Source organism: Diadema antillarum, unplaced genomic scaffold (assembly GCF_040938485.1).
Source record: "Diadema antillarum isolate AM-2024a unplaced genomic scaffold, OU_Dant_1.0 scf00000107, whole genome shotgun sequence".
In the NCBI taxonomy this organism is placed as follows: domain Eukaryota; kingdom Metazoa; phylum Echinodermata; class Echinoidea; order Diadematoida; family Diadematidae; genus Diadema; species Diadema antillarum.
In genome coordinates, this window is record NW_027270996.1 from 1,600,512 (window position 1) to 1,618,242 (window position 17,731).

A 17,731-nucleotide genomic window follows, 5' to 3' on the forward strand; every position below is an offset into this window, starting at 1 on the left:
GACAGTATGCATCCTTGTGCCATTCTGCGCTGAGTTGTGTGTGCCCGTAAAAAAGTGCGCGTCTGTCTAGCACGCTGCCTGTGTGTCGGCCTTGAGTAGACAGCACATTTCATGTGTATATGTCGCGCGCGCACACACATACACGCAAAGTAGTGAATAAATCCTCTGTACCAATCGTGCGTGAAATCAGATCAGAACAAGCGATACTTTCACAGCAAGCAGACAGGACAACTTCATTGAGCACAAGCACCGACATCTGGAAGCTACTTACTCTATAGAAAAACGACCAAGCATCTTCTTCGATTTTGGACATAAGATAATATCAAGTCAACATCATACTGATTGAGATTATCTGGATATATCATGGAAACTTTACTCAGAGTGGCAGTTTTGCTGACTCTATTAGCACACCTCTCTTTAGAAGTGAAAGGTAAGTAGACCCGGCTTAGACGTGTAACAACTAACGTTAGATCTATTTTAGTTACAGTACTTGACTGGTGGTCTATAGTCTAGAGTTCTACAGTAATTTACTAACATACAAGTCAAACTGCTAGATTCTTTGGTTGCATTTTCTTGATTTGACTACTAACAAACCATAAAATGTTTTCGTATCTAGCATTTGGCAGAGTTGGTTTCGAATCTGGTTCATTTTAGAGTGCAGTGTAAATTACCCAACACGTGCGGAATGCAAGATGTGCCTGCCTGGTTCTTTCTTCTGTCTTCATCCATCCGTGTCGATCCAAAACAAAATACTAACTAACTGTTAGAGTCTAGTAGTAGCACAAGAATGACTTTGGGGATTAACGTTAAACGTTGATTGTTAAATGTTATTGTTTTCTTTTTTCGTTCTGTTTTTGAACTACAAACAATAGATCTAACATAGACTTGATCTGTGTATTCAGTAGTAATGTTTTGTTCTTCAATCACAGTTGGCAAATATCGTTGCTGATATCACAATGTTAGCTGTGCTTTGTTTGTTGAAGGAAACGGACTATGTGGACAACATCGTTTCAGATGTACCAACGGAAACTGTATACCTGAACCTTGGGCATGCGATGGCGAAAATGACTGTGGAGATTTCTCTGATGAACAATCGTGTAGTAAGTAATGAAATTACACATGATTAAAATTTAGCAAAATTTAGCTTTTGGTAATTTGAACCACTACCATTTTACAATGATTGTTTGTAGTTTGCGGACACTGAATACTATATTACTACACTTCAGCACTGTGTTAATTGATACGAAATTAGTTGTCTTTGCACACCCTCATTCCAACTGATAACCAAAGTGAAAGGAATTCAGGCAGCAGATTTGGAGTCCGACTTCAATAAAATTCATATGCTGTTGAATTATCCCGGTTTTCTTTGATTATCACTTCCCTCCTTGAGGTTTCGTGTATATGATGATAAACGGCAGAATTTTCTACCTAAGATAATGTTATTCTCTGTTTAATTAAACATTGGTTGATGAGAGTTCATATAATGTAAGTTTTGGGTAAAATATTGTAGTGTGAGTACAACTGTAGCAATGCGAAATCCTCCGTGTAGGATACCGGTGTATTTTTGCTGAACGACAACAACGTGGTGAGCCGGCTTTGTATACATACTGAGTGTGTGGTCATGCAAATGATGGGCGTTGGGCCATTTCGGCTCTCTGATTGGCCCGTTGAGGTCTGACGTGCGTAAAATTGTGCCGTTGAGTCCTCTGTGGAAGGCGCGGCGCCCAATGTGAGCCCTGTGATTGGCTAGACGGCACGATCTGATGATCGAGTGACCCCTGATGATGACGAATCAAAACAGCGGAGCTGGAAGGTGTGTCTGTCTTCGGGGCCATTTTTACTACGCATTCGCTACTCTCGTGTTGTTGTATTACCGACCGCGTGGCTGAGCTCTCTCTCGCCGCCGGCCGGTGTGGTACACTTCTTCTAGTGTAAAACTGTGTACAAGTACTAGTATTGTACAGTCGCCGCGCGTACCGGCGGACTGTATAGGGGCTGACGTAGGCCAAAAAAATGGTGGATAAACCGACGTGGTATTCCCGACGACTGCAAAATGTGCACGCAGTTGACTGTGCGCACAGTTGTAATTTACTAAGTATGTCCATTGCATCTCCTCTTTTCTTTTTTTTTTAAAATATAATTTTGACTGCAATTTGGCAAAAGAGTATGATTACAAACGTTGGGAAGGTCATATGAATTACAATATTTAACATTTTTTAAAACTTTTTGTGAAATAAATTCCTTTTTCGGGGGGGGGGGGGGGCGCTAACGGTGTTTGAGGTACAAGGGGCAGAAGAAAGTGTCATGAAACATTTGGTATTAAACGCTCAATCGTGTGATATGGATAGCCATGTTGAACAACTCGACGCACATTAAAGGGCCCAACCTTTGCACAAGGTGAAAACAATATTGTCGAAACCATATGGATTTTTTTTCCTCTCTCTCTCTCTCCTACGTGCATCACCATTTAAGAGCCACATTGTGCGAGTATTTCGTACAAAGAGTTTTTGATGCATGTGCAGAAGACCTTCTATAATGGGTATTGGTTATAAGGGAAACTCAAGAAATCCGCTTAGATTAGAATACAGGTAACATCAGATGCATTTCCATATAATTCAAAAGCAGAATTGAATTTGAGATTCGATGGTACAATAGGTCTACATGTCCCCCCCCCCCAGTAATTTTGTATCGCAATGGAAGTCTCGCCACAAATTTTCATCTGCAATACTTCTAACGAAATCAAACACTAAAAGAAGCAATGCATGTTCATTAATAGGCCTACATTTCTTGATTGTATGCCATGATAACAGAGGGAAGGATTTTGTGGGAAATAATTGTAGGCTTCCTAGGTAATTAGATGCCTTGTTTTATTAATACAGAAAGTCCCGATATTTTGCTCTTTCCTTTATATTGATTGAGAGAAACTTCGATTGCGTACTTGTAAGAATATCGAAATGATGGTTTATCACCATCAGTTTGGTTTAAAGGGTGGTTTATCACCATCAGTTTGGTTTAAAGCCATAAAGGGTGTGTACAGTTCTAGGAGAGGTGTAGATTTAGCTTTTTACGTTTTGCGAGGTATTCAGAAACCACTCTATGAGATGTCAAAGAGCATGCTATTCTAGAGGGTATCAAAAGTTTATTTGATGAAGATCGGTTTTGAAATGGATGAGATATCCAAAAACAAGGTAAAACAAAGAGATCCTAATAAAGTTGTGGCATGTCGCCTTTTATTATAAGCACTTTTTTTTGATATCTCAGAAATTTGGAAACCAATTTTCATCAAATAAACGTTGAATTCTTCTTAAAATTACATGCTCTTTCATATTTCATTAGAGGCTTTTCATTATCTCACTTAGGAATGTTCAAAACAAGAATCCCTACCTCAACCAGTACTGCACAGTCCCTTTAAATCTTGTGAATTAACACTTAGTCGTGTTTAGGAAACTCATACTGAAGACAAGAATTTCACTAGGATTATTCAAACTTTTATTTCGCTGGCAGAAAACATTTCGGTAAATGCACATTCTTTTTTTTTCCTTCTTCTTCTTCCTCAGGGGTCAATTTTTAAAACACAGTTTGAACATAATTAATTTTAAATATTAAAGAGTTTAATTTTTCAGGTCAGAAATCTAACGTCAATCGGACCTAGCATTCAGTCCACACATCAGGAAGGAGTCAAGTAACTGTCAAAGCCGCTCTAAATTCGTCATGGCTTACACAAAAGTTTAGTCAGAATCGTTGGTGAAAAATCTAAATTCTACAGTACACTGTTTAGCAATGGTGCATTTATCAACAGCAACAGCAATAACAACAACAACAACAACAACTACAACAACAACCAACTACAACAACTACAGCAACAACAGCAACAACCAACTACAACAACTACTAACTACAGTACAACAACAACAACCAACAACAACATTTTAATGACAAAGATAATTTTCTGTTTCCAACAGGGCGAAAACCGGTAGCTGCTCAAAGAAGTCATATCCACTCTCGTCTGGTTTGATGTATTTCATTTTGTGACGTAAGCATGGAGTTGAAAAAAAGAAGGAAAAACAATACGCCAGCAGAACACAAGTTTCCATAGGTCTACTTAGTATTAGTTTGATCTCTTTTAATAGTTGTAAGAAATTATCATGATGCTCTGCTTATAATGAGAAGATTGGTAGGAATTTTTACACCAAGACTTTTGGGAACAAACTAAGAAGTGATGCAAATTTTCAGTTCAAAGACTACAAATAAAAGAATGACCATAACCCACTTCTATTTTGTTGCCGCCAAGTATACAGCTGGATTTGTCATCGTCTCACGAGCAGACTCTGCTGCATGACTTGTGCAGTCGTGAAAACATGAAAAGAAAACGAAAAATGACAAGCAAGTGTAAGGCTTCCCAACACAAGAGGGCTCACTTACACTCTTGATGACAGAGCATCGTATCGCATCCCGAATGCTTGCTGCACCCAAGAGGTTCTGAACCTCTTTGGCTGCACCTTCGTTTAATGCGCTGTGGCACATTGTGGGCTTGCAGAGTGAGTAGTGCGCACGCTCTGTACAGGTGCACCACCTCCGAGGCGCTCCAAGTGCTTTTCTGCAACAGACGTACTTGAACCAGGGAGGTGGAAGAGACTGTTGAACCAAGTGCTACATTCTGTGCCGAATGCAATCATTATTGCCAGGGCGTGTATAGCCAGATATTGGTGTTTGTTTTTGTTTTTGTTTTTTAAACATGAAATGGATGTCATGAAAAGCGAAGCATTGTGGAGTTTTCTATAAGAGAACTATGCAAAGAATCACTGTTGAATGATATTTCATTATAACTTGCCACTCTGAGAGCATAGAGAAAAGCGAATGGCACGCATGGGTATTCTATCAAAACTTTATGCTAGACAAATGTAGTTCATCATGGTATATTTTGTTCTCTTTTCTCTCGTATTCCTTGTGCAGTAGAGGCCTGGGTACCATATCCATTGCTGATCATTTCATTATTCCCAAAAGTAGGCGTGTATAGCAGCGATTGATTATGGCGTGATACAGTTATAGTTGATCAATAAAGGAATTGCTACCTCAGTAAACTTAGGAGTGCTTTGTATAAAACTGCATTGTCAACATTTACTAGTACCTAAATTCCTTGACAGAAGGGTCTCGTGACTTGATCATATTTGCAGTATTTTATGATTTCGTAACAGACATCCTTCGAGTTTATGGCACGTAATTGAGCAAAGTACGGAGTAGCTCGACATGCTAGTGCCACAATTACCTTACTCCATACTATGACGGAAGTCAATGATATTATGATCATCTTGCGTTTAAATTCTGCTAAATAAATCATCGTTTGTTTCTGTTCGTTATGTGACATAAAATAGGCCTAGGCCTATCCTGTTGCTAATTGACACATGACATCCTTTATGCTCATAGTACGGTACAGTGTGTACCTGTACATATAATTTATACAAACAAAGCATATTATATGGAGTCCTTTGATGTGCCAATGCCAGAATTTATATCTAGGGTTCCTACTTCTGTTCACTATACACTTGGCATTACTATCAATGTCATATAAACTGAACAAAAAAAAAAAAACAAACAACAAAAACCTTGCTTTTTTTTCTGTTTATCTAATTAATCTTCTGCGGATCGGAAACCGAATAATTTATTTCAAAGCTGTATAATAGAAGTGAAATACATCGCGGTTTACTCCGCTGTCTATTATGTGACATTTTCCTCTTGTTAGACATCACTCAGGTGGAATTTTTGTTTTAGAGATTGCTATCGTTTGTCAGGGGGTGTGAATATGTACAGTATCGCATGCGTAATGAGGAAAAGTCGATCGCACAACCAACTTCTTGGTCGCCAAATCAGATACTAAAGTAGTCGTCGGGTGACCGCCGCACTGATAAAATATCGTAGACGGCAATGCTAGCGTGTGCATCTGCAAGAAATGTAAGAATTTAATGATCATTTGTCATTTGTGTGTGTTGGGGGGGGGGGGGGGATATGAGTTGTATATCTATACCAAAATCACTCTTCTCCGGTCACATCAAAGAAACGCAGGATGTGGAATTTCAATGGGGTGAAGGCATCAACTGGCCGCCCGAAAAGTTCAACCTCAGGTCACTGAATTCACTGCGAACTACCGCAACGTTCGTTACTTCTACTCCAGCCTCTGAAAAAAAAAAAAAGTGCACACTCGAGTGCCATTTCATTTTTTTTTTCATCTGAATTTTTGTCAAGGGATTCGGTGAGAGTGAAGTGTTGTGTTTTCGTATCGATAAAAATCGCCGCGTTCCTCATGAATGCTCCAATTTACACCGGACCATAATGATGTCTTGATGAAGTTGTGGATACAATTATCATTCTTCGGAGAAAATGTTATCCTGTATAATCTTTGCAGATGGAGATAATCTACTTAAAGAAGTTACGTATTTTGGGGGTGTGTCCGCTGTGTGGCGTCACTGTTTACCAACATCAGCCCGAGTTATGCCACTATAATAGTACTTTACTCGTATTCGTGTTTACTTGGGGTAGGGGGTTGTGAGGAATACAAACAAATTCCTTCCTGATTTTTTTTTTTTTTTTTTAAGCAAGCTTTTTATTCTTCAGACATCATCCATTCCAGTGTTCACGTAGGCATAGCGGATCAAGCTTACTCCAAGGCTGACTGGAATTATTTTTACTTCTACAGACATGAAGAAGGGAGAGATGTCGGGTAGTACAGTGCGACTGTTTAGAGACGTCGAGGCAGTGCACTCTGTGTAATCCGATAAATTTACGACGCCTTGAGCGAGGCCAAGCTCTGATCAGACGGCGCGATCGGACCATCGCGTCAGCCAATCAAAACGCGACATTTTTGACCCTCAACGCATACCACATGAGGTTTCTTTACAATTCCTCCCATACAGCCAACGCAACGGCTCATCGATTGCTACGCTGTTTCCCATCTATGAATGAGTGCAAGGCGCGCTCCACCCAATGGAAACCGTCGATGGCGTGTGTGTGTGTGTGTGTGTGTGTGTTGTGTGTATGCTGCATTGTTTGGTTGACGACTCCGTGTTTAGGAGGGAAACGCACGCAGGAGGAATGAAAGGGTGTAACCTGCCCTAGTGACTGTATGTAATGCATGCATGCATGGTCTGATCATTTAGAGCGCACGCACTTCATTTCGTGGGAAGAAACCTGCTAGGCAGAAGGAAATCAGAACCTGAGGCGTTCAAGAATCGTTGACATTCGAGTGAATAACCATCTCAAAATAGGTGCCAGAAGTCGTTTTATCTAAGGAGAAGTGTCAAGAATTGTTGGTACCATCATGAGCTCATCTCGGTGGCTTGTTTCCGTTTTGGTCATGGTGATACTTTTGCCGGCTCTTGTCGCGTCGCTGAATGAGCGGAGGAGATCGCCATGGCGGCATTCTGGTGAGTAGGGCGGTGGTGATGGTGGGTGTTGTAATTGTTTGGTAGTTGGCTCGTGTTGAAGACGACTCTAGATTGTGACGTTAATAGACGTTTAGTGCTTTTATGTGGAGAAAGTGGAATAGTTCAGTTGGTGAGAACATTTCTAACTGACATGTTAACGTTGTATCTGTCTGAGGCCGGCGGTAAACATTCGTTTAGAATATCACTCAATGTCAGGAAGATGATGCAAGACCGAAATGGGCTTCTCGCGGATTTGTGATGCCCGCTCCGCCTGTTCTTCCGCTCACTGTTTTCATGTACAGTGCACTTTGCAGTAAATCTTGACAAGGTACAAGTACAACTACTGACTGTACTGTCTTCCCAACAGTGCCCAAGTGCGCATTGCCTGCTGCCTCTATTCGGTGGCTGTTGGGAGACGCATGTATAGAACCCTAGATGCCCGAGTTTGATTAACGTTGGTAATAATATTTGTCTAATCACACAAACTAGATTAGTAGATACTGCAGTAAAGATATCCCCTAAAAGCATTAAGATCATGTGTAAAGTGTCAAGGGTCTTGTTTACCATACCACTTACCAGTCTGATTTGTGATTGTGTATTATTCCAGATGTGTAATGGGGAAAGATAACACACCCTGAAACAATGATACAAACTACTGTTGCAGTTGTGCATTGCAGTGTACGTACCTTCAATCAATGGGTTCTTGTGATTGTCCTTTTGTGTGTGTGTTATGGTGTAAAGTAAGTTTTACCGCATGATGGAAGTAGTAGCTGCATGAAAATATCAAATGAAAATCATAGATTTTTGATCATCATGGACTTCTTGTTTAATTTTGTTATCAAATTATGCATACAAGCAAAGCTCTTGTTGGACAAAGTTAGATATACTTAGAGTTGGTTGTGAATTGTGGGAGTTGGCTCAATGCAAAAAAGGAAAAAGAAAAAAATATTTTGGCAAACAATATGGCAAAATAACTTCATGCTGATACCGCAATTTACTTGTTCTAGGGTCTGCAACATTTGTAATGTTTTGGTTGACATACAGTATCTGTATATCTTTGCAATATTTCCAGTGAACATGGGATGGTCATTGTTGGCCCCTTGTGTTCGAAGATTATTTGTCTCGTGATATTGGATTTGATCTTTTATTTGTTTTTTTTTATCTGATGATGAAAGAGTTCCGTGATGCTTTTGTGTGATATTTGCCCGAGATTCCATTCCTGGTATGCATAAATATGCTTTGTCAAGCAGTTGCAAATATTTTTGTAGGTGAATTTTCATTTTAACCATTTATAATGAAATTTTCCCGAATTCTTTCTTTACTCCCCTCCAGGTCAACAAACTTGCAGTTCATCTGAATTTGAATGCGCGGGCTCCTCCCCATCCTCTCCCGCATCGTGTATTCCCGGCAGGTGGCGCTGCGACGGAGACCAAGACTGCAGTGACGGCTCCGACGAAATTGGATGTGGTGAGTGTTCATTCCTTTGCAGAAAACTCGAGTGTGCAGTATTTGGAAAAGAGTACTACTTACATTAATAGACAAGCAGCCAGATTTCATTTTCAAGCAATGAGAACAATATGTGACCCTGCATCCATCACAAAACCAACAAAAAGTCACCAGACATGGATTTTTAAAGGCACTTCAGACTCTAAAGCTTTAGAATGATACATAACTCAATACAAATCGACTGTCCTTTACCTATCTGAATAATGAAGAGAATGTCACATTCTGTCGAAGTGTTTACTGAGAAAGAGGCTTTAAAATGGGGGGTCTATTCATGCGCTTAACTTGCCTGGGCTGCATTCTTTGCAGTGAATAAGACTAAAAAACAGCTGTAATGAAACAAAACAAAACAAAACTGGATGTTACCATGAAAGGATTACTGATTAGCCTAAAATTTTACACACTTATCGAGTACATTCTATTCATGACAGATGCCAACAATGAATGCGGTAGTATGATCCTTTCCAAAGTTATCAGAGAGTTGAAAGTAAGGAGAATGTGAAGGGTTTTATAGAAATGAAAAGGCGCCTCTGCAATTAACCTAATCACACTATTCTCTGAAAAATTGTTACAGATGTATAGGGAAAAATTGCAAAATAAGTACACTTTCCAATTTGTTTTATGATCCCAAACTGAAGAAGTATGTAGAAGAAGAAATGCTCGTTCAGGAGGAAAAAAAAAAAAAGATGGAAGTTTACAATTTTGATTGACCCATTTAAACCCACTATTTTGTGTCATGTAAAATCAGGGCATGTGACTTCTGTTGGTTCTGTGATGCACGGTCATGTGAACATTGCACATGAGGGTTTTTATTTAGTACCTGGTGTGTTATTTTCATATTCTTCTTGGGGTTAAAGAAAGAAAGAGTAGGCAGTCCCAGCATGCAACGACATTTGCAGGGAGTTTTGGTTCTGAGAAAACACTTTCTTTATTTATAAATCATTCCAAGTTATGTCTGGTATGAATGTTGTGTATCATTGAAGAGAAAATGCAACAATACATGAAGAGTTGAAGAAGCCAGGAGTTCAATGGAATTTTTGTTTTGGATTGTGGAATTCCATACAATGATACCAGTGGGGGCGAGGGGGTTTGCAGAAAAACATCTTTGCATCAAAACAGTTTGCTTACCCCTTCCATCTCAAGAGGTGGGTCGTAAATTTCCGAATGTGTATATATGATTGCATCAGTGGATACAATAGAGAAAATGTCAGAAATGACTGCATCTCCCCACTGACACCATCTCGACTCTGCATTTGCATAGAATAAGTCCTGACCCCTTTGCCCCATCTGTCCTTGCACTGAGAAAAATATACGATTGAAGATGGGTAGCTCTTGTCTTCATGATACCTAAAATGATCTTTGAGAAAATTTTGAGGAAAAAAAAATGAGCAGGATGTGTAGATTTGCAAGGATTCAAAACTTTGCTTTTGCAGACTGCTGTGCTGTGAGTGTTTGGATGGAAAAAAAGAAACCAAAACAAACAGACAAACTGAAAAAGGAGGAATGGGGAGAGTGCATGTACATTTGATAGTTTTCTCTAGCCAGAAGAAGATCTCCGCATGGGAATGTAACACAAAATTGGCGCAGCGCAGCGGTGATAGGGTTGGCATGCCTTGGCTAGGCTTGTCGCAGATTGGAATGTGAATAGGCAATTCATCAAAATCGCTGTGCATATAGCAGCCTTCTGGTGTCTAATCTAGTGGCACGGCTCTCGTATTTGTCTAAGAAACCTCTTTGTGTGCGAGGAGGTCAAATATGTTATTATATTATCATACGTCTCCCCCCCCCCCCCCCCACCCAAAATTCCATGATGGTAGACTTACATAGAATGGCAAGCTCCACTGAGTTGGCACTGCAAACTACTATGAAATGCTGAGCCACACAGTAGACAATTGGAGAGCGCTGGGGCATGTATGGCTGAGGGGCATAGTGTTCAGAGAGCTATTGTTGTACCAGCACATAATGGTACGGTACCAGACTACTTTGTGGGAGACTTACAGCTTTAAGAAGTTTGAAAAGGGAAGGGGGGGGGGGGGGGTAGAGAGAAAGGGGGAATTGGTTATAAATGTTAAAGGGACTTTGTGGTTTTCTTTCTGCTGCATGCCAAGTTGCACTCTACAGACTGTGCATTGTATATTTGCTGCATTTCAAGGTTTCATTTTGTTTCAAAGGAAGGAAGGAATTTTGCTTTTTCTATTTCCCTGTTTGACCCTCTCTTTCCAGTTGCAGTTTGTTTCCTGATAACATTAACAAATCTTTATCCACCCTAGAGTATGTTAGTCTAATAGAGAGAAAAAAATGTCATACTTGCCAACTGTCCCTACATAAATTAAAAAGGTACTGTCCCTATTTTCGTCCCATAAAAAGAGAAAAAGTAGCAAGTTGGTCATGTGTCCCGATTTTTGTGAAAATCTGGATGTAGTAATGTATTGGAAATCTAAGAACGTTCCTATTTTTAAAGATACTTCACTCATTTGTCCCTATTTCTGAGGTTTCAGGGTTGGCAGGTATGTAATGTGTGTGTGCAAGACAAGAGAGAAAGAGAGCAGGCTATTGAATAACATTTAGTGTCAAACAGCAGTACTAAACTCTTCCAAGAAAAGGACCTCCCCCATGAAGTTTTTTCCTCCAGTCCCATGGCTTTTTAAACTTTTTCCCCCCCTTTGGCATATTGATTAAAAAAAATGTGGAACCATGGGTGGTGCTAATCCTGTGGTCACATCCCAGAACCCCATCTCTAACCACCCAAATAAACTTCATTATCATCACCCAAAGTCTTCCACAGGGCCTCATTAAGTACCATTCCTAACACAAAGGATCTAAACTCCCCCCTGAAGATTTAATCTCTCAGCTCCATTAGTTTAGTAATGAGCTTGTGGATGTTTGAATAGCACTCATCTTGGTACATGGAAGTTTGAGTGGACTCTTTTTGGAAGGGTTAAAAGGCATGTGTTTTAATAGCTTCAAGCTATTAACATGCAGAAGCTTTTTTTTGCACTCCCTTCCCTTATTTTGTGAGGAATGCATGAACTTTGTTCAGTCATAGCAGAGTTTGGTGTGTGTGTGTGGGGGGGGGGGGGGGAGGATTGGATGAATGACTTATTGAGGGGGGAACCTACACTGTTCACTGTTATCACCCCCTCCCTGAATGAAGTGATGGGTGTGCTCACACTTTCCACAAAGCTCATGGATAAAAATCAGTTGCAAAAACCATGCATTCACATGTATGTACACATATTGATCCCATATAAGTTGTCTGAACAATCCACTTGGGATGGTAAAAAACACAGTGACTGATTTGCTGGTGATTCAGTGAAGATTGGGCTGATGCTCCTGCTAATTCTTTTTTATGTCTTTTTTTAATTCTTTTTTTTTTAATTTACTTACGTCATTTTTCATTTTGACATTATAACTAAACCGTTTGAATCACTTTGCACCCCTTTTTTTTTCTTTTACAGAAAATGTGACATGCTCAGCACTGCAGTTCAGCTGTGGGCCTGGCCTGAATTGTATCCCCCTAACCTGGCGTTGTGACCATGATGTAGATTGTGGATCAAGGGCTGATGAACAGAACTGTGGTAAGAATTTACTGCCTTTTGTGTGTGTGTGTCTGTGTGTGTGTGCTTTATTTCAATACTATTTTGTCTGACACAGATTTGTTAAAATGGCTCCTTTAATTAGACTCTTGCAGTGTAATTTTACGGTAATACCAGTATATCAGTGCAGACATTGCGCAGCACAAGTGCCTAAATGCCCATCCTTTTTCTTTCGCATCGGTAGACGCCCTCACCTGCGCTGCCAACCAGTTCACCTGCAACAATAAGAAGTGCATCACGCTCACATGGGTGTGCGACGGCGACAACGACTGCGGAGACGGCTCAGACGAGTTGGACTGCCCTGCCCACACCTGTGCGCCGAACGAGTTCCGCTGCGGGGGCAACGAGAGCACGTGCATCCCCCAGCGCTGGAAGTGCGATGGGGACATCGACTGCCCCGACAGGTCCGACGAGAGCATTGAGGTCTGCGGAGAGGTCCCCAGCACACCTTGTGCAACTGGACAATTCGCCTGCGGGAATGGGGAATGCATCCACCAAGCCTGGAGGTGCGACGGCGAAAGGGACTGCCTCGACGGATCAGACGAGACACCCGAACTCTGCCGTAAGTTCAAAGAGGCAGACTAGCTAGTTTCAAAATTTTTATCGGAATCTGTGCAGAAAAAGTTTTTTACCCTTGGTATAGATGACAGTTGATTTTTTGAGTTGCCATTTTGTTTCTCCAAAGAGTTTGTAATGGTTATTTCATGCTTTTTTTTCCCTCATACAGAGGCTTCAATTGCCCCCACGTGTGCGGAGGGAGAGTTCTTGTGCGCCAATGGCATCTGTGTCCATGGCAACATCGAGTGTGACGGCATCCGGCAGTGCAGTGATGGCAGTGACGAAGCCAATTGCGAAGGTGAGCATAGCATACTGAACATGAAGCCGGAGTGCTTTTTGAAGTTTTGACCCAGGTCATGCATCCGCCACTTGCACAATTTTTGCCATGACCAAGTCTTGATGTTACAATGTATCTTTGTGGAAAAAATTGCACAGCTGTGTTTAGTCAGTATCATTAAAATCACATACCACGTCTGGAAGCAGTCTATTCCCCATGCATCTGTAAACAAAAATATTTGAATGATTTATGTTGAAAATGTGTCTTTTAAAATTTTCCATATTTCCACCCGTTTCATTCCACCAGCTGTGTCCGACTGTGACCCTCTGACGCACTTCCAGTGCTCAAACTCGACGTGTATACCAAACCTGCGTGTGTGCAATGGCGTGCCCAACTGCCCCAACAATGAAGATGAGCCAGGCCCAAGTGTTTGCAGTAAGTGTCCCACGCAAATTTTTATCTCTTAATTGAAGTACACCGTCTGCTCCTTTTGCTTACAAACTTAACAATGAGACTGGATGATATTGGTGGAGATTCAACCTCACACATACAATTTTATAATTTGTTTGTATCTAACTTGGTGCTAATTGTTGCAAGCAAAAAGCAGGTGAAAGAGTTCCAGAATCCCAACAATTCATTGTTAAAATGTCAACCATTGGAGTAAATCACCGTAATTTAGTGTGGCCTGATGGAAATTTGTCATTTCATCAGTGCAGATTTGTGTGGCATTGCTTCTCAGATGTGATTAGTGGGAAGTGGAAGGCACATATGATCCAGAGAAATCATTATAGATTTGCGTAAAGTAAATAATTCTTACTACTCCTGTCCTTCCGCAGATGTTAACGAGTGTGACACGGCCAACGGTGGTTGCAGTCATACATGCACAGAGCTGCCCATCGGACGGCTGTGCTCTTGTCCAGAGGGCTACGAGCTGGTCAACGACACCCAGTGTGTGGACATCAACGAATGCAAGACGGTGCCCGGCATCTGCAGCCAAGAATGCATCAACACGGAGGGACACTACAAATGCTTCTGCGAAGAGAACTACACTCTCGAGACCATCAGGGGGCGCGGCCACTGCAAGGCCAACCCCGAGTTTGGCAGCCCCCGCCTCCTTGTGGCCAATCGGCAGGAAATTAGCATCTTTGACACCAGGACCTACAACGGAGACTTCATTACCCAGTCCCCAGAGAGTGCTGTGGCCGTGGACTTTGATTACCAATCCAATACCCTCTTCTGGTCCGATGTCCGTATGGAGCACCTGGCAAAGTAAGATATTTTAAAATTTACGATACTTTCAGTTTCTACAATTTTTGCCTCTTGTGAATACATAGACTTAATGTCAAAAATTTGAAGAGGAATTGAATTTCTTTCTAGTTTTGGACTAATTTGATAATAATGTATGGAAATATAAAATACTTCCTGTTTCCTCTCGTGCTCATTTTTGTCCCCTTTTTTTCACTCACTTGGCAGAACACAACTTCTATCTGAAAATGCCATCGCAGCTGAGATAGTGACAACCTCTGTCAAGACTTCCGATGGCATTGCTGTAGACTGGATCAACAAGCTCCTGTACTGGACAGACACCGGCTTGGATCAGATCGGCGTCTCAAACTTTGATGGCTCCAAGAAGGCTCTCCTGATCACCACCGGCCTTGACGAACCACGGGCGATCGCCGTGGACCCGGAGTCGGGCCTGATGTTCTGGAGCGACTGGGGCGATGTGGGCAGGATCGAGCGTGCCGGAATGAACGGCCTGGAGCGGCAGGTCATTGTGTCCACTGGTGTGACCTGGCCCAACGGCCTCACAATCGACTACAGCCTGGACCTCGTTTACTGGATCGATGCCAAGGAGCAGAGTATCAGCTCAGTTAACTTCAACGGCGGCAACAGGCGCATTATCGTCGCAGGACAAGACCGCATCAGCCATCCCTTCAGCATTGCCGTCTTCGAGGACTACGTCTACTGGACGGACTGGTCGAGGGCTAGTGTGGAGCGTGCGGACAAGTTCAGCGGCTCAAACCAGACGGCAGTCATCACAGGATTGGTTTCCCCCATGGATGTGGTGGTCGTCCACCCTCTCAAGCAACCAAATGGTGAGAGCGATTTGCATGAAGTAGATTTTTCTCGGCAGGTTTATGAAGAAAATGACATATCCCAAGTTGGATGGCATTGGCCTTGTAACTTTAGCCCGCTTGCTTTTAATCCTTTGTGTGGTTGCTTCTCTGTGTGTAAAGTGGCTAAGTATGTTTTTTAGGCTCTCAAAATATAATGTACAGAAAGGTAATTTGTGCCCCACTCTTCTATTTGTCTTGCAGTGACTGGAGTCAACCACTGTGCCCAGGACAACGGGATGTGCTCTCACCTGTGTGTGGCAGCCCCACAGGTGGATGGACCAGCCTACTACTCGTGTGTCTGCGATGTGAACGTGGCGCTCACTGCCGACGGCCACACCTGCGAGGGCGACCTTCCCCACCCAAGCGTCAGCCAGCCCCCAGTGCGCCCGACGACCCCAGTCGTCGTCACCTCGCGGCGTCCGACCCCCACCAAGAGCGTGCCTGCTGCCCCGTCAACCTCCGAAGCCGCCAGACCGACCAACGCACCCACCAAGCCCGCCCCCACGACCGCAAAATGCAGCAGCCCCGTGTCGACCGACGAGCCCGGCTCAGTCGTAACCCACCAACCACCACAGAACCAGCGCATGATCATCGCAACTGTTATGGGGCTACTCGTGTGTTTACTTCTCATCGTCATCCTCATCTTATTTGTGCTATACAGGTGAGATACAATGTCAACTCGGCTTAGCGTCATTAATTAATCATCAGGCCTTGTGTCACACTTGCATAATTATAATGGCAGGATAGCCAGAAAATTGTGGATTTGCAAAGTATGATTACACATGTACCATCAGATTGGAAATGAAGCCCATAGTAAGTCTAAGAAGAAAGCATGGTCTGTTACATAGTCACCTTAGAAATGAATAAAATCGAGTGAAGTGCTAAATATTTTCCCCCCATCAATGTGCTTCCGTCCTACCAGGAGACACACTCGAAGCAAGAAGAGGACCATGCACTTTGACAACCCGGTCTACCGCAAGACCACCACAGAAGAGGCCTGCACGCTAGATCCTCAGCCGGTGTACGACCACAATCCAGGCAAAGGCGTCAAAAATGGCAGCGCCTACGTTTTGGTGAGTTTATAGAGTTCATTTTGATGCTCCCATTGCATCAAATCAATACAATATTCTTACAAAGCACCGTAATGTTTTTGCAGTATATTATTCAAATTTCAGATGATTACATGTATATAGAATTGTGACTATTCAACCATTAGTGTGCGAATTTGAGTGGACGAAAATGTATAAATTAAATGACAATTACAGTGAGACCTTTGAGTGGACATATAGACAATATGAATTTTAGAAAGTAAATAAATTTGTGTTTTAATAATAAAATTTTGTTCATACCAGATAAGTTAATACCACAATTTCAATACCTGTGTGAGTAGCCATTTAAATATTTGTTTTTCATTTCTTTGCAGATTGATGAAGATAATTCATAATGGTAGCTGCTGTGTCCTGTTGGACCAAACAAAGAAGCAACGTTATGTGTTAGTCTCATCCGGCCCAACTATCATTGCCAGCCAGCTGAAATTCCTCTGTGGCAAGCTCGAAACGGACTGCCCTGTCTTCTACTAACGGCAGAGTCACATCCAGCGACTGAAATGATTTCGGATTGAGTGTGTTTGTGTTTCCCCGACTGCCATGGAGAGAGCCTTGCACTGAGCTACTGAAATCCCATCGCATCTGACAGGGCCGTCAGATTTCGTGCTCGGAAGACGGCAGCCCGCAAGGTGTGAGAAGCGAGATTAATCCTTCAGACAGTCACCATGACATTTTTTTGGTTCACCCAGCCCAGTTGCAACGTCGTTGCCCTTTTTGACTGACGCTTCAAAGGATTACGAAGGACAAGAGCAAAGGCAGCGTCACATCGATAGATAAGATGCGGAAAAAAGCGAACGGAGACAAGATTTTGGTGCTACATGCCTACCAGGTGGTGGGTACAAAAACACAAAGTGGAAGAAAACAGAATGTCACTCTTCCTTTGTGCCTGCCGGACACTCAAAACTTCTCCCCCCTCCTCCTCTCTCTGCCCCCCCCCCCCCTTATGTGAATACATGGGAGGTGACTCCAGTCAGAACCTTTTCTTAATTGTCCCTCAGACACTGTGCCTTCATTAATGACTCCCCAATTAGTGACCCCCCAAGCAATTTGGCAGAACACTTCTGAAGATACCTCAAGAATTCAATTGCCCTTGCTAAAATCGTTAGGTTTAGGTAGATTTGTTCAGACACTGGTGCTGGTCTCTTGTGGAGTTTTG

General features: G+C 42.2%; 1 protein-coding gene across 2 annotated transcripts; it reads left to right on the plus strand.

Annotated features, from left to right (window-relative positions):
* The first annotated feature begins 206 nt into the window (after nt 1-206).
* LOC139719245 (low-density lipoprotein receptor-related protein 8-like) lies at nt 207-17,437 on the plus strand. 2 transcript variants are annotated; one of them, XM_071630674.1, is made up of 12 exons: nt 207-430; nt 984-1,100; nt 8,751-8,885; nt 12,380-12,499; nt 12,702-13,079; nt 13,245-13,373; nt 13,659-13,787; nt 14,189-14,621; nt 14,826-15,448; nt 15,671-16,130; nt 16,392-16,542; nt 16,893-17,437. In XM_071630674.1, exons 1-12 carry the CDS (start codon nt 364-366, stop codon nt 16,911-16,913), a joined length of 2,763 nt encoding a protein of 920 aa, XP_071486775.1. In that variant the 5' UTR covers nt 207-363; the 3' UTR covers nt 16,914-17,437. The 2 variants fall into 2 exon arrangements, with proteins under 2 accessions (XP_071486775.1, XP_071486776.1); XM_071630675.1 differs by lacking the exons at nt 207-430; nt 984-1,100 and adding an exon at nt 6,931-7,418.
* Nucleotides 17,438-17,731: the final 294 nt, after the last annotated feature.

Bases quoted from the DNA above. Each gene is read 5' to 3' on its own strand.
- LOC139719245 (XM_071630674.1), top strand. From the start codon at position 364: ATGGAAACTTTACTCAGAGTGGCAGTTTTGCTGACTCTATTAGCACAC. The intron at 431-983 runs GTAAGTAGACCC...TGTTTGTTGAAG, and splicing joins CCTCTCTTTAGAAGTGAAAG to GAAACGGACTATGTGGACAA. The intron at 1,101-8,750 runs GTAAGTAATGAA...ACTCCCCTCCAG, and splicing joins CTCTGATGAACAATCGTGTA to GTCAACAAACTTGCAGTTCA.